The sequence below is a fragment of the Amphiura filiformis genome, chromosome 10 (genome assembly GCF_039555335.1).
Source record: "Amphiura filiformis chromosome 10, Afil_fr2py, whole genome shotgun sequence".
NCBI classification, from domain to species: Eukaryota; Metazoa; Echinodermata; class Ophiuroidea; order Amphilepidida; family Amphiuridae; genus Amphiura; species Amphiura filiformis.
In genome coordinates this window covers 31,315,050-31,340,019 of record NC_092637.1, presented here as the reverse complement: position 1 = coordinate 31,340,019, position 24,970 = coordinate 31,315,050, and the positions used below count along the sequence as shown (strand labels likewise).

Genomic DNA, 24,970 nt, shown 5'->3' with positions numbered 1-24,970 from the left:
CAGTTGATATCATGTTTGCTCCAAGCAAGCTGTAGGCTCTTAATTCTATATCCTTTACCATTTACATGCGAATATGGTGTGTATGTTTACGCATCAGGTCAAATTTGATATCATAACTCCTGAATGTCTCAATATGATTAATTTTCCTAATAATACTGAAATGCATTCAAAAGAGTATAGACATGCCTAGTATTGGCTCACTAAACCACTTCCTTAAACTGTCCTTTATATATTAAAAATGGAACGATTCATATTTGGATAACTCTTTCCACGCGTCGCGGGTGTCGACTGCAGACGACAAGTTTCATTTTTTGTGTGTAAAAATTCAGAATTGTAAATTTGCATGACCATATTTCGAATCAGCATGAAAAATGCAGTCAAATGAGTACAAACAAGCCTAGTATTGGTTCAGTGGTTCTTAAGAGAGCTCTTGATATTTTGAGAAAATATCTCAAAACTTGGAACGTTTTATGCTATAGTTAGCACGCAGAGCATTAAACAGGGACAACACGACAAGTGAGCGGCTTGGATCATGTATGTTGATACTGATATAAGAAAATGCTTGATAAATAGGCCATAACGTAAGTAGATGCTGAAAGCTGACTCCCAAAATAAGGTTTATTGGGGTATAACTTTTCCCCTTTAGGACACGGGAATTTTGAAAGCGTCTTAAGTTTGTAATCCTATAATTGAATTGGTCCGGGGAATTGGTGTACATGTAATTTTCACTTAAGGGTACAGCGAGGTTTAAGGCTTACACGTTTGGAGTCAAACTTGGAGAATTGTGGTTTCATTCCTTTAGGATATAAAGCAGGGAGGTTAATGAACTTTTTGAAGTGAACATGAAAAGTTTCAAATCAAACAGCTGAGATCAAAAGCGGTAGAGAGGTTATTGGCTCTTTACTATTATCGATATGTCACATTCATTATGTGTTGGCATCTCAGAATAATGAAAAAAAACGAGTGTTGGTTGAAAAGCTAACTTTGAACTTTATCTATATATTTCCATCAAACTTAGTACAATGATAAAAAGATTGGCTATATCACTAGGATCCACAACATGCTCATCTATCAGGCCACAGTTCTTTAACCCCAATACATAACATTTGAAAATATGGGTATAAAAACTCATATTCTGCAAGTAGAGGTCAAATTTTGCACTATGATTATTTAATTCAGGTTATTAATTAAACTATGCCATTGGGATGAGGCCATCGCCGAAATATAAACACATCATCACATAAAGTAACTATATACTACATGTAGTACCTCTTTTGTTTTGGAAAAATATAGAGCACGTATGTATCACATTTTCAGACAGTAAAATAAGATCATAAAGCCCCATTTATGTTTTGACCATTTTGTTTTAAGCCTATAAAGCAGTATACAGACTTTTTATTGTACGTACAATATTGTATGTACAATATGTATATTTTAATCTATTGCCATTCTATTTCCAGTAATGTTTAAGTTCTAACGAATGTTTGATGACGTAAAATCGATAATATATTTCTGCTAGATATTGTATGTAACATATTATCGATTTTTCGTCATCAAACATTCGTTAGAACTTAAACATTACTGGAAATAGAATGGCAATAGATTAAATAACGTACATATTGTACATACAATATTGTACGTACAATACTCGGAGTCTGAAGCGCGCTTTTATAGTATACCACAAAAATATAGTCCAAAAACTGTTACCATCACTGACCGTCGCCCCTTTTGATGAAATATAGAAAAGCCAATGCTATATTCTAAATAATAACTAGATGGACCGCGGTTCTCGGATGTCGCGGTTTTCGACGCACAGCGTCGACCGTGATGCCTCCACCAAAGGGAGCGATGTGGCACTCAAAAGTTGATACAAAGCAGTTTGTATCAATTTGACCTCAGATGATCTCTGGGTGACCCCGGATGACCCCAAAATGACCTTCCAAATATTTGGCTCTAAATGTTGACTGTACCCACCAAGTTTCATGCACGTATGACAGTTTTTACTAATTTGACCTCAGATGACCCCAATATGACCTCCCAAAATTTGGCTCTAAATGTTGACTGTACCCACCAAGTTTCATGCCCATATGCTAGTTTTTACTAATTTGACCTCAGATGACCCCTGGATGACCTCAAAATGACCTTCAAAAATTTCGCTCTAAATGTTGACTGTACCCACCAAGTTTCATGCCCATACGACAGTTTTTACTAATTTGACCTCAGATGACCCCTGGGTGACCCCAAAATGACCTTCCAAAAATTTGGCTCTAAATGTTGATTGTATGTACCAAGTATCATGGCCATACAACAGTTTTTGCTCATTTGACCTCAGATGACCCTGGGTGACCTCAGGTGACCTTGACCCACTAACCAATACAAACTTGTTCTGCCTGGGGTCAAGATGCACCCACCCACCAAGTTTGAGGAACGTGCGACCCCTAGTCTCTGAGAAAAGAGGTAAATAAGGAAAATGGGCCCCCTGACCTCAAATGACCTTTAACCTCAGTATATGACCTTGAACCTCACCCAAAAAAAAGTAGCCAGAGTTTTTGACCATGACCCACCTATCCTGAAAATCTGAAGTCAATCCGCCCATGCATGCCCGAGATATAGCGTCCGGACGGAAGCACGGAAGGACGGAAGGACGGAAGGACGGAAGCACGGAAGCACGGAAGCACGGACATTGCAAAAACAGTATGCCTCGCGGTGGAGGCATAAAAAAGGATTTTATTGGTACCCTTTTTTTATTCAAAATGTTGCTATATATAGTAACAAATTAGGAACTACAGTTTAACGCAAATTAGATATCAAAATGTGTAGAATGTAGAATATAGTTCATGTGTAGTTAGGGTTTTTTTTCTAATTCAGTTTACAATTGCACCCCACAGTTCAAGGTGTTGCAGGAGTACCACTTTTTGTGGTGTGTTTATTTCCTAACACTATGATTTTATCACGGTTTATATGTATATACATGACCTATATCAAGTATATTGTTACCAATCTGTTTATGCACACAGTCCTAATTCAATTAATTAAGCCGATAAACACGTTAGATTATTTGATGATTAACTTTTAAACACCGTAAACAAACTTGTCGCTTGCTCACATGTTTCATACTACCGTAATTTAGGAAAATGGACGGGATTCACGCGTTGTTTCCACCCGCGAATCCCCACGATGCCTCTTCATACATTTGTACTTCAGTTGCGTAGGGGTGTTTTCAAATTTGTGTGGGGGTGTGTGGGGGGGGGTGTGGGGTGTCCTGGGCTAACTTTCCCGTAGGCCATCCAATATGCCATACATCGTCATTAGTACTGTAAACGGCGATTATATTCTCATTTCCACATCTCTCTTTTCAAAGTGTGGCTTTAAGGACCACGTACCACTACGTGCGGCGTGCACACGTGACGTGACTTCTTACGTACGTGCGTCGGACGCGAAGTGGAAGTGTGTGTCAAACTGGAAATCGCATCCTCTTTATAGGGGAGATCTCACAAATCAATGAAGAGATCTTGCAAAAAATGTTTATTTCTTCACCATTGACCCATGTTTAGCAAATCTATTCTCAAAATGAAAACAAAGGGATTCTGTACAAAATAATGGGAGTGTCATTTGATGAAATGAGGGGGATGTATTATGTTGCAAAGGATTCTGGGAAGGGTAAGATATTTTCTCTGAGATCGTAGATATATTCTGCAAATTGTCTCTTCCCATCGAAATTCATGCTCTTCCCATCGAAATTCATACTCAACTTTAAAAATGTCTGGATACGAAATTAAACTGATTAAATATTCCCATCCTTCCTGTGTCTGTTTTTTAATAAAGGGCACTTCCTGTTAATGATATAGAAAATGTTATATCAATCACGTTAATCATAAATATTATTTTGACGGAAATCCATTGAAATCACCAATTAATAATAAACCTGGTTATTCAATTAAAGAGATTTGACAACTAAATGGATGTACGCCTCTAAGTCAATCAGTAATGTCAAAACATCATGTTTGTCAACATAACAAGATTTGATCATAAGGTTTTGGCTCGCCTCATACGGATTATCATCGACTTGCCAAACCAGGACACATAAGGCCCGTTATACTTTTTACTCGACGTAGAATAACAATTCGATGCAACATGTTTTCTGTTCCTATTATATGGTCCTGCGCCATGAGTTGGGACACCTTTCGGTAACACATGGAAATTTTGAAAATTACAATGACTTTCATCTTGCAGCTATTAAAAGTAACATCTTACTTGATGAGGCTTGTTTTCCTGAGCATTTTGACACCTTTTTAATGAAAATCGGCCAAGAAATGAGCTGGTGCTGGCCGAAATACCATTTTCAGGAAGGGAGGGGGGTCTGAAAAATATATATTTGTAATAAAATGATGTTAATTTTTTATTTTAAAGCTTTTTATTTAATTTTGGTGTGTCTATCTATATGTATTTGGGGTCTGTTAATCCAGAAATTGTGTTTTCATGATACATGGACCTTCCCGTTTCTTGAAAATTAACTTTTAAAACTGTGAAAATGGCTCCCTTGCCACCGGCTCCCTAGCCACCACCGCAATCACCAATTCATTAATTAATTAATCCTAATTAAAACTGAAACAATATGAACAATTTTATTTATTGCTACGGAAAGAGTATAATTATATTACTCTTTAAAATGACAATAAATTTATTATTGTATAACAAGTATTATGGAAAATATGACATCATAAACATCACGTACCGCCAAATTAGGTGTCCCAACTCATGGCGCAGGACCATGTCCAGTCATGTTTAACTTATGACGAAAGTTTGGTGACGTAAAATCAATATTATATTTCCACCAGACATTCGACATCACATATAATTGATGTTCTGTCAACAAACATTCGTTAGAAGATAAAAAATAATTGAAATAGATTAAATAACGAATACTTGTTGAACGAATATTCTACTTCGAACATTTGGAGTATATTGCTCTTAAAAGTCATCAAAATTCGGATTTTTGAATGTGTAACAAACATTGTGTTCATGAAGAGAACAATAATTGGGCGTGAATAAAGACATTAGAAGTATCATGTCTGTTCTTTTATTATTTAAAAAAGGAAGAATGAAGAAGGATATTAAGGCAGAAGTCTTGAATCATGGCTAATGTGTATTGAGACTGTCGAATTCAAAAACAAGTGAAACATGGTTTGTACTTAAGGGAGATACTTTGATCCACTTTTAGTATGAACTTATGTTATTACAGGTTTATAGTATTATAATTTATATGAAGGAGAATTGGAGAAGTGTTGTTGTTGCTGGTATTTTCCCAGAACAAAATCAAGCGTATGAACTCAAAATATCAAAATCTAAATATCGTTCTGGCTTTAAGTACCGGTTTTAATAAAACCCTCTATTTGCCATATACATGAGGCATGTAACACAGAGTATACAGGGTCCCTGAAAGAACTGTATTGTCGGAAACTTAATTGTTAGGGTATATACTTTAACCAATGTTAACGCATAACTAAATAACCTATGTGGTTGTGGAATATATCAGCTATCACATACTTGAACTTTACAAGAATTTTACGAAATACCTCACTTTCAATTCGTTCCACGGAGTCAAATATCTATCAATGACAATAGACGCCTCATGCGCTGATGATGCGCAGTGATTAGCACTCCGAATACAGATCATCGATTGATATTTGAATCCGTGGAAAGGTTTGAAAATGAGGTAGTTTCGTAAAATTCTTATATTTCAAGAATGGTGTGGTCAATTGTCAAAATTCAAAAAGCATGTGATATAGCTGATTTATTTCCCAACCACCACACCAATTATTTAGGTATATTTAGTTAAAACACTCAAACAATTAAGTTTCCGACGATACAGTTCTTTCAGGGACACCCTGTATAATATTGCATTTTAGAGGAAGCTTGTCATAATACCTAGAAATTAAATTATGTAGGTCACATTTAATTCTAATTTATACAAGGAAGCATGCAATGTGCTATTAATATTTTCCATATATAAAAATTAGTCACTTCTGGGACGATTAATGCAGGAGTCAAATGCAACATATTTCATTCCAGCGCCTATAATGCGTGTATATTTGCATGTTACATGAATTTCCGTGATATTTTAGTACACCATTTTGGGCATTACACTCATGCAAAAAGTAGAAATTCGAGGAAAAATTGAGGGCATCGTTCTGGAGCAAATCGTGCAATCAATTAATAAAGTTAGGGTGCTATATTAAACGGCGCTATAATAATTGTATTGGGGAGTAACTACATGGGAAAGAAAGTATAAAGAGGGCGAAATTACGTCGTATATGTTTCCATTATATTAATGGAAACCTGCTACCAAATCGAAGTTTTATTATTTTATTGACTATAAACATGATAAATAACTCTCCATATTCAATAAACAGTTCGATTAGCATTAAAGTAAGACTACTTGTTGGCATACAATAAACGATAACATTTTAAGGCTTATTATCTACCGCCCCATAAACATTACGTCGTTTATCTTCTTATGATTTTGGTGATGGGTAATAAATACGAAGTAGGGCCAAAAGACTTGTTGGGCTCGGTAACCCACATAATGCAAATTTTGCACAGTACGATAGTAGAGAGATCGCGATTTCCAAACGTAGCATCGAACGTATACGTGTAATCTATTCAAACTCCCGTCACAGGAGAATGGTTTTGAATAGATTCCACGTATATACTTTCGATACGTACGTTTGGAAATCGCAATCTCTCTAGTATACATGTATCTATAATGCTACGTACTTAAAGGAGGATTTCGTGATCCCAGTATCCTCTTTTTATGACATTTTGCAGTAGATATCCACCAAAAAAAAAAGCTTATTCCCAAAATCTCAGTTGAATCCGATTTTGCGTTTGCGAGTTATGCATTATGTGTATTACACTGCTCCATAGGTCACTGTTGTAATTTCGTTCAAATTTGACGATATTTTTGCTAAACGAATTAATCTGCAAGAAATATTTGGTGCATAAACATTATGTAGCCAGAGGTTTCCAGTGATATAAAAATCTCAACTTTTTTTGAGAAAAGTGGGGGGGGGGTGAGGCTGTGGATCACGAAATGCCCTTTTAAAGTGTATGTAGCTGGGATGAAAAGCCGACCATCATATAAAAATTCTGATTTTTCGTATTGAAGATATGTTTGTGGGAATCTTCATGTACACCATCAGGACATTCCTTGTAATCCGAATGCAATAAGTCCTTGCATGAACAAGCTGAGAAATTAATAAACAAAATACATTTTACATTCTGAAGCTGGCACATGGCGTGACCTTTTCTTCCATCATTCAGTTAACTTCATGAGACAACATAAAGATTCAGGGAATTGTGTCATTGCATGATAATTGGAAGAGTGTTTCTTCCAATAAACTTGATAACATTTGACATGACAGAGAACGTGGCACAGTCATGATGCATATTGAATTATTTAGGCCTAGACTCTTAAAACGATCTACTAATTTTTTGAATAGATCAATAGAAGCCTGTCAAATTTGACAAGGGAAACTATTCAGATGGGAACACAGCAGATTTCTCTTCAAAATGAATCGGATATTCCCATTAAAATGACAAGAATCAAATTTGATGAGATTGCCTTGGCAAAAAAATAAATATAGATGCTTGTCAAAAATGACCCAACTTATCAAATCTGAGTATTTTGTCTTGTCAGAGGGGAACTTAACAGTATCTTGTGAAAATAAAATCTTGTCAAATAATGAGCTGCAGATCTTGTCAATTTGAATAGTTACTTGTTAAAATAAAACAGGAACTATAGCTACGCCTATTATGCTATATGAAGTATGGGCAGTATATATTGAAGCTTATTGAAATGGTATAAAAGAGTTTTTAAAACACTTACCAAATTACCATTACCAAAGTTGCTACATTGTAGCAAAGTATTCTAGCCAGAATACTTTGATTGTAGTCAAGTTGCAAAACGCACATTATTACCCAACAGTGAAACAGGGCAATGCATCCGAAAGCTTATATATCTAAATGAGTTTCTCCAACATGTCCAACGAAAGAGGTCTGTAGGCATACAATTTGTTGTCTTAGATTTCAAAACAGTTCATTAGGCAATAAGTTATTCGGTTCTCATTTACAGGTAGTTCACACGGACAATTGTATACACTTCAATGTACACAAGTAAAACAATGCTATGCAGTGGTTTACAGGCAATTACCTGATAAAAATACATTCCAAAGTGTAATCGGGATGATAACCAATGCAAACTTTTGAGTTAAATGGTTTAAAATAACATTGGGCACGGGTCAGGTTCGGTATCATCGACATGAACAGAGCGAGGGTCAAGCTATAATGCTGCGCGTTTGTGGGGATTCGAATCTATCGCAAAATAAGATAATACAGGGTGTATTGAAATGATTGGTACCCATCAGTTACCAGTGATTTATGGACAAGACTACCACAACAAAATGCAACAATAATTATAGGATAGGAGCTATATAAATGTAACAGGTCATAAAACTATAAATCATGGGCATCGATTTTCATTATTTAAATCAATATATTATTGAAAAATAACACTTTGATGATTTGCAATTCATTCTACAAATCATATACTTTGACAACTTGCTTGATTTATTGTTGTTAATGAGTTATATAGAGTTATACGTTTACAAAAGTGTTGTTGTTTCAACCCTCTTTACAACATAAGAACCACAGGAACTACAAAAGTAAGCCTATATCTGTGATATTTGAATTCTTCTACACACTCGCTATGAAATGATCAATGCAATTTTGCCAAAGCTGCACTACCATTCGCAAGATGAAATCGCAACAGTTTAAATAGCTGCCAATGTTGCATATTGACAAGCAGGCGACTTGTCAATAAAATATGAATATGGCAGCAAGGAAGATGTCACAGGATATCTATCGATGAGCAAGTTTATCTTACCGATTTCAAGTTGATTGAGTTCGATCCCGGGGTTCAGATATGTCATCTGCACTGTGATAAATAACGTCCTTTACCGTACCTTTTCAAATTATGTGCTATTAAAATGCAGCGTGTCAGTTCGGATCGATCAAGGCTTTGCGCTGAATCACTTTCAATATCCCTTAGGGACGCACCATTAGATTCTCAGGGGGGGGGCATGGGAGTTTGGGTCAGGCAGAATTTTTTTTTTCGCCGCCAAAGGCGGCGGAATTTTTTTTTTTTTTGCCTCCGAGAGCACCAAATTTGGCGGCGAAGTATTTTTTTTTCAATTTTAATGTAAATTTTTATACAAAGTTGGGTGGGTGTATTTTTTTTTTTTACTTATCAGTGAGGCAAATTTTTTTTTTTTCGTCTCACTAGTGGGCAAAGTTTTTTTTTTTTCGTCTCACTAGTGGGCGAAGTTTTTTTTTTCCAAAAAACTCCCATGCCCCCCCTGGAAATCTAATGGTGCGCCCCTTACGCCTTCAACTTGACAACTTGAAGGCCTAAAGTCAAGAGACTATGCCTAAAGCATAATTTATACCAAATGCAACCGTGACCTCAGACTGACATTTGTAAGGACATAGTAGCACGTAACAAATAAACATGATGTAAACACAAATCACATACTCGCATTATTAGATTAGATAAAACATGATTAATATCACTATGTGTAGATATTCACATGTAGGCCTATAACACATGCCCACACGAGAATATGTCATATCATAGACTGGTCATAAAATCGGACCGTACCCATATTGGGTATGGCCCACACTGTGGCCCCATTTTCTTGATTATTCTTTTACATTAATGTTTATTCCTATTATTATAATGTTTATTCATATAGCTATTCAAGGAATGAACTAAATGAATACAAAGATTGAATTTGGAAAAGAAGTTTTATTTAAATCAACTTGATCAAAGAACAAACTTTGGTCAACAACATGGTCAGCGCGTCTTGGGGCCCGAATTGTCAAAAGTGGGGGGATGGGGTGTTCCTGTGTCCCCCCCTAAGGATTAATGGTCATGCTGGCAGTGTTTCCATCTATATAAACCATAGACAGTATAGAGAGAACTTTAAACGGAACGTGACGATTTTGAGATTTCGTTTTCTAATTGTATCATGATGTTTACCATACCAGGCATGCATGTTTATCATTAATTTTATATTCCGTAGGATTCTGTGTTAATTTATCACGTTCCCTATCATTTCTCCTTCATCTGTCTGTGAATAATGTTTGCGTACATAAACTTTCAATTCACCCTTCCTCGACCAATAATGTTTTCCCCGCAAAAAAACCGATGGTTCCCCACAAGGGACAAACATTGCTAACAATTTAATATGCAACAAATTGTTTTATTTCTCTCTTGAGGCATTCATCATTGCATGGACACATGGGTAGCATACCCAACTACTACGGTAAGCAATAAGCATTTTTCAGCAAAGGTGTTTCCTGTCATGCGTTTGCCCACAAAAGTGACAATTTTCTGACCTAAAGGCACGGAAACACTCGGTGCTAATTTTAGACTTTTCACAGTTCCGTTTGTGACATTTTTCTTAATGTGTGTAGACCTATATAATAAGATTTTATGATTAGCATTTTGATACGAATGCTAGAATATCATTTTGTGGCTAAGATAAAATTATGATGAATCTAAAGACGTTTGTAATAATTTATTCTTTTGAATATTTCATGTTCACTAAAACTTACTTATCCTATAAAAATGGTTCATACAGAAATGTTCTCTTTTTTATAATCGTGCCCCAAATCAGCATCGGTATTTTTTTTGCATCTATTTTTTGTATATATCTTTTTTTTTTTTCAATTGCATCGGAAAGCTAAACATGCTAAAAGAGAACAAGTCGTGAAATTAAAAATATATGCCTATAATTATGTGCCTACTTGTTTGACTGGCACTTTAAATTTATTTTCAATGGTATTAATGGCATTTTATGGGATATTTTTATACGACTTGCTCATCCCCTTTACATTTAGCCCTCAACATAAAATTAATGTCAAGTATAATCAGTTACTGTACTAGCGTATAGCCAGTATTTTAGCGTGAGGGGGCAAAGCCAAATTTTCGTCCCCATTTGTCACTTTCTTGTCCGGGATTTCTTGTCCCGTTTTTTTTTTGTCACTTTTACTCTTTGCCGTCCCCATTTTCTCCCTGAGAAATTTCTGTGGGGGAGGTTATCACCCACCCCCGCCTCCCCCTTGCTACACCCCTTAGTATAATATGCAAATCAAGCAGATCTGGCCATTGACTTTGGAGGTTGTTGATCAGTCTGCTTACGGTCCTCATTATACTGCAACAAGCACACATCAGATAGCAAATGGGTCTACTTGTTTTTTTACCCCTCCCAATTAAAGTAAAAGAAAGTAACCCATTGCTAACAAACAAAGCAAACACGGCCCTTTTACTTTAGAGGGCGGGGTTAATCGCGTTACAAGTAGGGCTTTATCTGAAACGAATTCCCATTTCAGGGCGCATTACACCAAATCACTGCGCGAAAGGGTGATGAGTTCCGAAAAGTATATGGCTACTGGAGACAATGTGGTGTCCTTTAGGGACCATGTTCTACGTGAGGTTGGCACGTTCTGATTTAAATGAAAGATGCTAACCTATTAATTAATGACTAAAATAGATATGAAATTATACAAATCGATTTCACAAGAAAAGTAGGCCCTGTCCGAATTACTGCTAACGGAACAAGTTTTAATGCTAGTTTTGGCGTTGAAATAGCGACGTCGCTTTTCAACATTTTTAAATAAAAAACTGAATCTGTAAAGTTCCCCAAAATTGAAGCTATTTAATTAAATGAAATTTCAGTCCTTAATTAATACAGGGATGACGTTAAAAAGTGAAAAATATTGTCACGTCTGATAGAAAACGCCGCTTAAAAAAGTTGATTTTGACGTGCTTTTCAATGGAGAAGTTATTTGGTGGTTTACGCCCTTCATACCAAATGTGCGATCTGGACATGGCGATGTGAACGGCGAGTGTGAACGTTCAGATCAGACCCAATAAGGCAATATAATTATATACAACCAAAGGTGACAAAAAGATCTTGGAAATTTAATATGTTGTATTTCAAACAGGTGATATACCGTAAATAAATAATTTGATTTTCTTCACAAATGTCATTGAAGCCAAAGTTCAAAATCACAGCATTCGGGCATTTATTATTTTTATGCAGATGTCAGGTATTATAAATCAAGTTCAATGAAATATGGATTTTTACAAACTTTTTACACACACTATTATCGGGACTTGTATGCCCCTACAACAAGTAGCATTGACGTATAGTCTGGCATAGAAGACCCAACCCCTGCACAGATTTGAACTTGTTGTACATTCTCATGACCCACCCAAGACTTGAAGGGGCGCCGAGGTTTACCGACACATTTTGCATCATTTAGCCCTATTTTCCTTTTTCCTAAGGCTGGTAATATAGCACCTCATTCTGCAGGTTGATCTTGATAAAGTCATATTCCATATATATTATGGACATGGACATGGAAGTTAAGACATTTTCTATACTAGAAAATACTAGAGTTTATAGCGCAGCGGTAGTTCCCTCGCTTTGCACCACTGAGGGCCCGGGTTCAAGCCCCGGCGCGGCCCAAGGACTCATGTGCACTTGGTTTATCCCGATTCCATGCTCGCTCTCGCAGGTTTTCTCCGGGATCTCCGGTTTCCTCCTGCTTTCAAAAAATCGGTGATTAGTTGTTTGGCTATCAAAAACTTCCTTCACCCAATGGAATTTAGGGAGCTGCATAGATAATTGGTGGATGTTACAATCTAAGTGCGGATAGGTTTGCGCCAAGTTCGGCTGCAACCAGCCTAGTTGATGCGATCTGATTGTGATGATCCACCATGGCAGCGAAATTACAGCGCTTTGATCCCTCTAAGATGCGGAAAAGGAGCTATATAAAACACCGAAATTTATTTATTTATTTATTAGTAGTACAGTAGAAGACATCTAGATACTCCCATGGTTCAATTGCCACACACTCACTCAGAAAAAAATAGTGTTCGGGCCAAACATTTCATCAAAACAAACCAATGAATTACTGCAAACCTTCTACTTTGATCAATTAACGATCATAGAGAAATCAACATGTGAAATTGCATGACAAAGGTGTGACATTGAATACCATGATTCGGAATTATACCACAAGGTCCAATGAAGGTCCAACGAGTGAAGCAATGCACGGTTTTCACTGCCACAAGTTGCCACAACATTAAACTCAAGGATCCAAATAAACTTGAAATATGACCTTGCTATATCTGCAATATAATATACTACAGTAATGTCCTTTGGTATAAAATTGGCTTTAAATGAAATGGAAACTTTAAACTGATAATGTTAAATGTAAAATGGGATTTGTTTAATACAACCCCATGTACACCAACATTTCCCAAGCTGAATTGAACCAACAAGGGTTGATTCAACAAAACGGTACTTCATGAAAACTAAATAAATTTGCTCTGCAGGGTTAATACCATATCTGAACATACAAACATGCCGCGCTCATATAAATCTGGTAGTCCGTATGTAAACTTTATATCACAAAAGAAAATGGATCTACTATAAACGGCACTCGCTCAACTACTTCTTCAACAATGTAAACATAATGGTAAATGTTGGTTAGTGTTGCAGTAAAATGTACAGCAGCTTGCAGATATCTTTGTAAACTGCCACACTGCCAGCAAGTGCCTTTAAAAACTTCAAATTCCTCATACAGACAAGATAGATGAGTACTACTCCCGGGGTACTACTTCACCTTTATATCTAGAGTGCGGTAGGTCGATTCATATGCTGCACCGCGGGCTGCACCTTTATCAGTGGTTTTTGATGTCAAATTCAGTTTTAAATACACGTCAAAGATTTCAACGTGAAAAATGAATAGTTTTAGTTTATACTTTAGTATATCAATTATTTATTGGCATATATATATAGCAAAAAGATAATTTTAGTAAACCATCATAATTTAATGAACTTTGCAGCCCTTTCTTTAGCGCAGCAGCGCGCAGTAAGGTTACATTCGTGCAATTAAAACACTTTTGTCGAGACATATTAACAAACACCACATGTTTCGACGGTCTCTGTGCCCAAAACCACCATTTATCACGGTAATTAACATGATAAAAGGGGTGTGAGTCAGGGTCTGTACATATCTCCCACATTATTTATTATTTTGATCGATGTTTTCGCTTGCCTCGTTTCCATGGTCACGATTGTCACGCCTGGTGAATGGTGATCCCATCAAGTTGTCAAGTATAATAAGCTTACGCTTGATACTCAAGAACCGCGCGCTATTGTTAAACCAGATTTGTTTGCACTAAAGCATTTTATCTGACCAACGAATATTTTGATCTGACTATATAGTATACATATAGGACGAAAACAATATTGTGAAAATGATGATATTAAATAATGCGACTTGACTGTATTCGTTATCTCACGCATGCAACCCAACTGTAAGTCCAAGGATATGCCTATAGGGATACGGATGGTAACAAACTTCCCGGGAAAAACTTGCATTAAGTCATTCATGTACCTGCTAAAAATGCCACATGCGAATCTAAAAATGTTACAAGAAAACTAAAAATAGTCACCTACCTTCCACGATGGCGCATCTAAGCTCCTTAAAAGTAAAGCACAAAGTCGCAATAAAACAAGATAAATCCCAAATAGTGTTCCAACGGACAGCGCAATTAATATAGTAGGTGATGGTGACCTACCCCGTAAGCATTGGCAATACTGACCGGGGGTTGTGTGAGGCAAACGACAACAACAAGCCTTTGACTCAGACTGCGGCATGGTCGGTGTTAGATTTTATGGGTTACAAAGGTTAGACTTATCTAAGACTCCTAAAATGTTGACAGAATTATTCTCCTTTAGAAAATGATGGCGCTATTGATAGTCTGCAGATGTTGCTGTAAAATGTTGCTACGAAAGTATCAAATATAAAGTTTGTTCCGAAATGTCAGAATAGTTTGACAAGAAAAACTCAAAACATTACCACTTGCAGTAGGTCTTTATTGAGTGAGTGAGTAATGTTGATCAACATTGTAATAAAACGTTTCGTTATAAATAGCTGTTAATTAACAAGACCCACTAGCACTTCCCAAATGCTGACACTTAAAATAGCACATAATAACATATAATGTGTTACACATAAGCTGGTGTATTAGTCACTAAGCCTTGGTCATACACTGCGCTAAGAAGCACTAAACCTAAATTACCTAATAGGACTAAGTAATCAATAGATGGATGATTTTGTTCTGCATATTTTGACACCTCATTTGGCACGACAGGACTTTATTTCCTTAAGTTACACCAACTTGAATGGAAAAAGAGAGCATTTAAAAAATGACACATGCAGTTACTGTCCGTTTTTCCTATTCAGTTCTTCACACAGCGCTCCAATTGATGATTGACCTCTAGCTCACTCACTGTATTGCAGATATAGGCAATGGACTAGTTAGTGGGCTGGTGGGAAAACCCTTCACCCAATAATAGCCATAGGAGCTCACATGTGAATTATAATGTTCATCCTTAACATACTACAATTTGAAGTAAAAAATGTCACGGGAAAGATGTTGTCGAGCCGTTTTCCCGAAGAGAGTCTTCCAAAATTTCAGAACAGTCGGACATGTAATTTCAATGGCAAATTGTGCTCAACAGCTGACTCGCGATAGCTCCAACTTCGAACGAGCCAATTTTCGCCATAGAAGCTGTAAATAAACTTCAATTCTTTCCCTCTATTCGCTACTTGCACGGTTCCGCCATTATGCACTATGTGCGGGAGAGCCTCGAACTGGCAGCATACATGAATGGGAATTGAACTAGTCATAACGTTCTGTGTAAGGTTACATAATTCTTCCTTTCATGTATGCTGCCAGTTCGAGGCTCTCCCGCACATAGTGCATAATGGCGGAACCGTGCAAGTAGCGAATGGTCATCTAAAAATGATTAAAATGCGATTTTGGGAAGATTGTTGTCGAGCCCTCCCAAATATAGAGTTCTGACTGCCTGATAGGGAGCTAAAAATGGAAAAACTTTTTCCAAACCGTGTTAAGTCTAAAATCACATGTTTCTCATTTACTTGTGTGATACGATCACAATAACTGTGACAAGTTTGACATGAGTTGTACCATCAACATGGCTGGATAACAATACGCAGACTATTGTTCTCGTTTCGGAAACAAAGGCCACGCTCAGTATTGTTACTGTGCGTTTGCTTTGTAATGGTGCATCCAACTGAAATTATAATACCTATTTCATCACCGCACATTGAATATCGCACAGGTAAATCAGAAACATATGTTTATGTATTTAACCAGGGCTATGAGACATATTCATGATTTAACATAGTTGAGCTGTTTTCAATGAGGTTTATCTTGGTTTAATGGGGTTTAAGTCCTGCAAAGGTCGTGGTGAATTCTGCTGTAGACATGACTGCATAATGACACTTGGAATATTTCTGCCTTCAGCATGTTCGGGCGAATCCCACCGGCTTTTTTAACGGGCTCATTACAGCATGGCAGATCAACACTCACTCGCCGTGCTCATAGCCTATTTCGAGAGATAAGTCTATGTAAACATTTGTCCCTGTAGAGTCATTAGTCAGAAAAACCATGGATGCAGTGGTATTAGAATGGGTTTTTTAGAATGGGTTTGACCCTTCCCAAATTAAAATCTTAATACAGTGGATTCGAATTCCTCAATTAAGCAATCAGCAACCTGGATCCTGCGTAAACTCAGAATAGAAGGATATGTTCACATGGCAAAGACCAGGTATGTGTAACATACAATGTTTATATAGCATACATTAGAAGCTATTAGCGTTATTCTATATCTACTTCGAAGACTGCAAGATATTAAGCCCCAATAAGTTTGTCACTTTTTGTCCAACAAATATTATCCGTGGGTATTTTGGCTTATTTTCATTCCGTGGATGTGGTACATTAATAGTCGCATTGTCTCCAGCTTGAATGACAGTGACATCCCGAGATCCTTCATGAACCTGCACAGCACCTGTAAAAAGAAAGAAAATTAACCTGCAATCATTTTGAACATGTTGAAGTACAAAAACCTGAGAAAATTTTTAGGACTTTTAGGAAACTGATAACGTACCTGGTCTGCTACTGGCGGGTGGAACAGAGGATTCTGTGGATGAGGATGAGGAGGTTCGTCTGTTTCTGCTCCCGCATAATACATGTACCTGCAACGTTTTGAAATAAATAAAAGTATTCACCCAATATTAAAAGGTACACCATGTTTTAACATGGTGTAAAATCAGTTAACAGTTATGTTTAAACCTGTTGTCACAATGTTGCAAGATACAGAATTAGTGAGTTGAAAAGCCATTTGTTTTGTCACGGTTACCAAAAACGTAACAAACAATGACTTCAGAATAATTCGTCGGGGTTGCAATTATTTACCTGACACGTGCACTCCGCTTCATAACATAGATCTTAATTTCTATTAAACTGATTAAATTGGTGGGGCAAGCATGGACCATCGCCCCTAAACTTGCAAAGGATCTGGATGGCTGTTATACCCGCATGCTAAGAACTGTTCTAAATGTGTATTGGAAGGAACACATGTCAAATGAAGACCTATATGGAGATCTTCCAAAAATAAGCCACAAGATCAGGGAAAGAAGAACCCGGTTTGCTGGTCACTGTTCCAGAAGTGAGGAGCCCGCATCAAAAATGGTTCATGGGATAACCAAGAATGGGAGGCGGAAATCTGGAAAACCTGCTCTGACCTACATTGACATTCTGAAAGATAACACTGGACTGGAGGCAGCAGACTTCAGCAATGGAGGACAGAAAGTTGTGGAAAGCCATCACAGTTTGAGGACACCACTCGAATTAACATGATTAAGCAAGTAATTGCTATAAGGCTCATTGCCAACCGTCAAGGTCTTTATATTATAAACTTATAAGAGTTCGTCTGGTCACGAGAATGCACTTCACTTCGGATTAAGGCGCTGCATGTCCTTTCATAAATGTATATTAACGCTATTAGATGCTGATAAAAAATTTACCATAAATAATCAATATACATACCCTAGGAACTAACCGGACTTCGTGGTATCGCCCATCCTCTAGGAACTTCCTGACAGGAGTGTTGGCAGTTGGGAACTCCTCTCCATCACCACATAGCTTCAATACTTTGACATTTCCTTGAGCATCACTGCAAATCTTACACGTTGGTCCAACTTTGAACGGTAGATTGGGAAAGTCTTTGGCTCTGATATCCTCAAGTTCTGCGATGACCCATTGTAGGACTTGGACACCGCATCTGCCACGCCTTTCATCGGAGCTCTGCACTACCAATTTAATCAGTTGCTGATCTATCGCGTTCACCTGTAGCTGAAGCATGAAGAATAAAGGATTTTCTTTGCAACGGAAAATACCACATCGACGGTACACGTTTTTCTTCAGAGCTTTGTCTGGATGGTGGTACCAACATCGAGCAAGAAGTCGATGGAAGATGACGTCACTAGGTACATATCCAAAATCAAAGTAGAATACTTCGTCATCAGGTGCGCAATCCCAACATTCATCGGGGTTTTTATCTGGTAGATGAGATGGTACGATGCAGCTAGAAAATCGAGCCTCATTTGCCGGTCTTATAGGTAACAGCATGTTGTAAGCTTCAAGAAATCGTGTGACCACAGTCACCATTTCCTCAGTGTCATCTATAATCTCTGCGAGTAACTCCACGCTTGCCACGCCAGCCGCTACCAATGTCCGCCATTTCTCAGCACCTTCAAGAGGGCGTTCTGATAATGGCGGAAAGTTCAACAAATCCGTCATGATGTCAAGAAGATACTGAGGATCCAATATGATATAATCTTTCATCACCTCATCATCATACCTGTAAATGAACTCCCCCGATATGTGGCAGAATTTCAGGAAATTGTCAACGTCCTCTTCGGTAATATCACCCTCCGCAGCCTCGACGATTAACTCGTCCTTTTTAATATACCAAGCTTCTATATGTTTGTTCTTCCAATTCGTAATAATTTCTAATAACCTAAGATACCAGATCGGTTGCTTCTGCTTCAAAAACGGTCTTTCTTTCGCTCCTCTTTTGATTGTTTCTCTTAAAAGTACACCATCAACATCTATGGGACGAGAATTCTCGACTGGAAACAGAGGGGCTTCATATTTGAGGTTGATTGCCAGAATACCACAGAATTCGTCATACAAGGAGTCCCGAAAGCATGTCGTGACGTTATCCAGGAATCCTTCATGATCTTTAGTGCCATCACGATGGGTTCCGACAATAAACACAATCGCATCAAATACTGTGGAATGAGCCTTCACTGTGTGCAACCATTGTTTCAGCTTTTCTACTTGTTGATTAAGATTTTCCAATGCCTGTTCTAAATTGAAGACCAGGATGAATACTGCGCTTTTAGGAAAGAAGAAATGTTGCATAAATTGATAAACAGAATCACCAGCAAAGTCCCAAATGATAAGCTTCATGATTGTTGCGTCTTTGCCACGCGAAGATACTACTAACTGGTCCCGCAATACATCTATAGGCATTCCCTCGTGTTTAGATTGATGAAATCGATACCCGATATAGACATCACGAAGAACAAACGATGAAATATTGACTAACTGTTCCCACCGAAAAGGATAAATGATCCTCCATCCAATTATTTGTCCAAAGCCGATAGCAACCAGAAAGCCAATGAGTTTCTTGGTGAGATACCTGTCCTTCAGCCATTCTCTATTTGTCAGTATAGCTCTTCCGCAAAGGACTCCTGTTAAAGATGCGATTCCCGCCACACAACCGAGGCAAAAGCCTACCATGTATCTTCCAAATGGAATATAAAATTGACAAATAAACAACATGAAAGCAATTGATATCGTTGTGCATAAAAGTTTCTTGTATCCTAATCTTGACGCTATCGATTTCATATACATTCCTGCTTGCCGTACCATGACAACGCCAAGAAGGTGGCCAACAGTGTGGACCACAATCATGAATGCCGTGGGCTTCCAGTTGACATCAGCTGGCCAATATAATGATCCAATTCTGATTGGGCGTGACATGAAACAAAATGCAAGAGCCATGCCAGTTCTGCCACCTACACCACAAAGGAAGCTTATAACACCGACCAGGCATACCGAAATAAGAACTGTCCCTATTCCTAAAAGGAGGTCCCAATTGAAAGTTACTTCAAACTCGCAAACAAGTACATTACTGATAACATCAATGAGAATGCCTTGCAACGCACAAGCAGTACCAAACCGATACGCGTTATTGAAATCAATGAACAAACTCAACCCTGCTACAGTTATCCATGCAAAGGGTGCGAATCCACTGCCTACACGATTTAATACTACCATGGCAATCAGAGGCAGAAGACATTTCAGCTGCAATGATAGCACAAACGCCGCAGCAAGTACTTTTCGTACTGCCCCAGTATCATTGGTGACTCCTTGTCGTTTATTTCTAGGTAATTGCTGGCGTCTTAACGCTTTACCGCCTCCTCGCCGCCTCGTAGGTTTTGGACTATCCATTTTCTCTTCATTCTTCAATACACCTTGAAAACAATCTTCATCTTTGCAGACCAGCCACGCAGCGGATAGCTTGGGATCGTCAGCTTTATCACCAGATGATTTCTGCCATTCTGGACTCAGATCTGAAGTCTCACAGATAGTGATGTCAATACCTTCTGTAGACTTTGGCTCACAAGTAGGATCACAGAAGCTTCCAGTTAGCATCTCTAATGTGCTAGTCTTACCAACGCCTTTGTCCCCGATGATCAAGGTGCGTTGGCGGTTGCATGTACCTTCTCCATGTGTTAATGCGTTATGATATGCCTGCTGTAGAGACTGATCACAGACCATCACACTGATGCTGGTGCTTCTTCCAAAGCTGGTAAACCCCCTCAAGTAGGTGTCCAAATCTGGCTCCATGATCTGTGTAAAAATACAAAAAAAAAAAAAGAAAAAAAAACCAGTTATTTTCGCGACCTGACCACTTGTATTATGGTGTACCATATACCATCAACTAAAACAACGTAACATCAAAGCAAATATCATGATTTTGTAATCATTTTCGCCAGCCCATAGGGCTGGTATCTAATTCTGAGATGGGATTTGTGTACACTAAAGATTAGCTAAGATTATAGCCTTCTTCTATTGGTATGAATTATTTTTTTAACTTCTTGTGGTGGAAATGTTTTTGATGTCTGCTAATTCGATTTGCAAGGAAAAGAAAGTATGTTTTGCCGTTTCAACGAATGAAAACGATAGAGTATTGCCAAAGTTATGTTTGAATTAATTATGACTTAAAAAGTTATCATAGGTAAGGCCTACACATATAAACATAAACTTGTTCAGCAATCAGCATATCAAAAAAATGACATGGTCAACAATTAGTAATTAGCGGGGAATGATCACTGGAACGAGGTCATATCAGTGGACTACTGAGCATAGCATGATGTTTGGTTGCCTGTGAGTGCATAATTGATATGTTGATAACAGATCTATAATAATGTTGTAGAATCAAAATCTTCATTATATGGACCACATTGAAGTCAAAGTAATTATCTATTTTATCCTGTATCGTTTAATGGATAAAATTAACTCAAAATGTTATTGATGATATTATTGCTATCTTTAACATCAGTTTTGTCTTTTCAACGGGAAAAATCCGATGGAAAATAAAGTTTTTAGGGGCTAGCTATAATATTGAACAATATATCCCATATTTTGACATGCACTTATAGAAAAAAAAAAATTATTGTCTTACTTTATAAATTATAAATACTGTAAAATGACACATGGGTAAAAAGCAGTAAAGACAAAAATACAGAACAATTTGGAGCAATGAATTAAAGAGTTGACAGGAGTTATAGGAGTTAATGCTTTTTGCTGTTTCAGTGTGCATGTTCTCACCATTGATAGTTTGGTGAACTGTCATGTAACATGGATGTAAGCGTTATCCTAAAAAATGCCTTTCACGGTGACCCAAACTATTTACAAGACCTCTTCTGCATTGAGGCTGGCCTTCCCTTTTAAAGGGAATTTTTATTTAATCTTGTTACAATTAGTTTTTACGTGTGCTCTTTAAACTGGCAATAATATTTTATGTTGTAAAATCATTTGCATTTTTATGCAATGTATATAATTGGTCATTTTGATGGGATGGATTACATAGTTGCAATTTGTGCTATTAAAACTCTATCTTATTTATAAATACGTATTTATAGATACGCACGTGACCCATGGGCACGACAAATCGGACAAGGGTAGACAAATCCTCATGCCATTGAAAAGGATAGGAACTCCTAATATAAATATCATCAAATTTAAGTATTAATTGAATAGCAAAATTTTACACATGTTATCAAAAACAACATTTTGGAAGTATTTGCCGACGGAAAAAGTTACTATTGACGGAAACGTTTACAATATGATAACAAAGTTAAACAAAATTGACAATTTTGCTGCACAGTAGTCTCGTGTTGTTTACCGCTTTTGCATTCAAATGTACAGGAAGACCACCCGCTTTGTAGAAGGTCATGACAAGTTACTGTCTGCAAGCTGTTATGGCAGCGCGGAGGTGGTCGTCATGTGCGTATTTATAAATAGGTATTTATTATTATCGAAGCATACTGTTTAGGAAAAAATCGCATGTTCTGCGGGATTCAGGCTCAGCCGAAAATCAATTTTGCTAAATCGTCCGTGATATGCAGTAGAATTTGTAATATTTTGGCTAACAGAAACAAACTTTACTTGGTTTCTTTCCTAGTTCCTCGTATCTGACTTTTCGGTGAAATTGAGATTTTGTACTGATTTTGTAGCTTACAAGGCTATACCAGGCTTTATACTGGTAAAACCTTGTATGTCTATCTGCAACAATAAACCCACAGTCTTCTTATTAATTTTGTCTTTACACATTAGTCAGCCTAAAGCGAAAGGAATGTTATTGAGAGTATTGTGCAAAAACCTTGTGTCTCCAAAACTCGAAACCATGAAACTCCAGTTGAGTGTCTTTCTTTGTGTTTAGAGTTATATCATGACTGTGGCAAAGCGCATACAAAAATCGTTTCTTCAAAAGAAGGCAGTCATTTGGTGCTAAAATTTCTGTGAATGAAATGTGAATGTTTTTGTGAAATTGTACCGATTTTGTCATAGCTAATACATTATCTCTATAGGCCTATAAGCCAGGCTTTATTACTGGCAAAACCTTGTAGCCTATCTGCAACAATAAACCTAGTCTTCTTATTTTCAAAATTGAAGTGACAAAACCACATATCTAATTATATGATAACATATTAAGATCATTACTAAATACATTAGTTACGAGGTTTGGTCATTGCACATTAGCTCATACGAGCAGGCCTGCATACGAGGTTTTGTCATTACAGCGACGCGTCGCGACGATGTCATTACAGCGATGCGTCGCGACGCTATGCCATACTCCCAATATCGCGAGATAAGAGGGCACATTCACATTATGATTTTATAGCCAGGCGGTATAGGACACGATCTGTACACATTTTAAATTCGTCATTGGTTTACACATTATTTTGAAATAATAATAATGTATGTTGATGTTGTGACAAATTATTTTTCCATTTAAAAATCAGTTCAAAAACAAACTGAAGTTTAAGTATTTTGTTCTTCAATTTTTAATTGTTAATTGACTTCCCAGCACACCCCAATTAATAATTAATAATTACTACGGCATGATTTAAGTTTTAAATAGAGTCCCTACAAATTTATTTTTGATCACGTCCGTTTTGATGAGATAGGCCTATACTGTTGAAGTTGGTTTAAAGTGATAATATAAATATACCTAATCAAAATGAACAGTAGGGCCTGAGTAGGGCCTATAGTCTCCACATAGTGACATTACGGTACAACTTAAAATATATACATGTAGAATGTGTCACTACACACAGCATTTTATAAAATAATGTTCAATAGGCCTATTCCTTTCATTGAAAAAAAATGCAATTTTAGTACTTACCTATTTTCAAATAATTTTCACATTGATCAGATGGTATGAAAAATCCATTGAAATAAGTATGAAGAACGGGTTTGTCTGTATAGATAGCTATGTTGATTTTGTGGGTAATACTAAGATCGGGATTTCCCCGATATCGTTTATACAAGGCGTTTGGCGTGAACCTGTAAATTCCAGGAAGCTATTTTTAGAACGCCACACTGGCTCAATTCTAGAAAAAAAAATACACACACCACTGCTACACAATAATTATGTATGTATTAAAGGGGTATTTTGTTATTCTAGCATCTTCAATTTTGTAGTATGTTTGAGTCACGGGTTTGAGTAGATATGCACGAAAAAAGACGTATTTATAAAATTTCAGTTGATACCGATTTTGCGTTTGCGAGTACATGCCATTTGCATGCGCGTGCACTCCTGACATGCCCGAGTGCCATTCCAATCCACTCAGTGGCGTAACCAGTGGGGGACCGGGGGGGCAAGCTGCTCCCCGGACACAAAAAAACTGGGAAGAAGAGCAAAAAATTGGGAAGGGAAAAGGGGGGAAGGAGAGAAAAGAGGGAAGAAAAAGGGAAGGAGAAGAAAAAAGGGGAAAAAGAGGGAAGAAGAGAAAGGGAAAGAAGAAAAGAAAAAGAGGGAAGAAAAAGGGGAAGGAGAAGAGAAAGGGAAGGGAGAAGAGAAAAGGGAAAGAAAGAGGGAAGAAGATCTATACTACTTTCATTGTGACATTTTGTACTCTGAACACTGGATTTTTAGCTTCTAATATGCCAAAAACCATGAGCTTCAGGGGGCTCCGCCCCCTTGACCCCCACCACAGGCCCTAAGGCGGGCCCCTGGACCCTACCCGTTTATCACTTCGCGGCAAGCCGCTCGCGATGCGCACATAAATAATACAACATTTGGTCAAAAATTGGGAAGTTTTCAATCTTGCCCCCCCCCCCCCGGAAGGTCGCCCCTGAATCCACTGTTATACCAAA

The 24,970-nt window shown here is 37.5% G+C and overlaps 2 protein-coding genes across 2 annotated transcripts in view; both read right to left on the bottom strand.

Moving 5' to 3' along the window:
* Positions 1–14,916, bottom strand: part of LOC140162740 (heparan sulfate glucosamine 3-O-sulfotransferase 1-like) — an 86,490-nt gene extending 71,574 nt beyond the window's left edge. Inside the window, exon 1 of the mRNA XM_072186026.1 lies at positions 14,598–14,916. The gene's annotated coding sequence lies outside the window, so the exon portion shown is untranslated. The remainder of the gene's footprint in view (positions 1–14,597) is intronic.
* A 1,025-nt stretch (positions 14,917–15,941) lies between these two features.
* Positions 15,942–24,088, bottom strand: LOC140162739 (uncharacterized). The gene is made up of 4 exons (XM_072186024.1): positions 23,997–24,088; positions 18,059–20,935; positions 17,118–17,205; positions 15,942–17,018 (listed from the first exon to the last, which is right to left on the bottom strand). Exons 2-4 carry the CDS (start codon positions 20,930–20,932, stop codon positions 16,840–16,842), a joined length of 3,141 nt encoding a protein of 1,046 aa, XP_072042125.1. The 5' UTR covers positions 20,933–20,935; positions 23,997–24,088; the 3' UTR covers positions 15,942–16,839.
* Between the last annotated feature and the right edge of the window lie 882 nt (positions 24,089–24,970).

Excerpts from the sequence above, each read along its gene's own strand:
- LOC140162739 (XM_072186024.1), bottom strand. The coding sequence starts at position 20,932 with ATGGAGCCAGATTTGGACACCTACTTGAGGGGGTTTACCAGCTTTGGA. Across the intron at positions 17,206-18,058 it reads AAGTCCGGTTAGTTCCTAGG|GTACATGTATTATGCGGGAG; the intron begins GTATGTATATTG and ends AAAACGTTGCAG. Across the intron at positions 17,019-17,117 it reads ACCCGCCAGTAGCAGACCAG|GTGCTGTGCAGGTTCATGAA; the intron begins GTACGTTATCAG and ends TTCTTTTTACAG.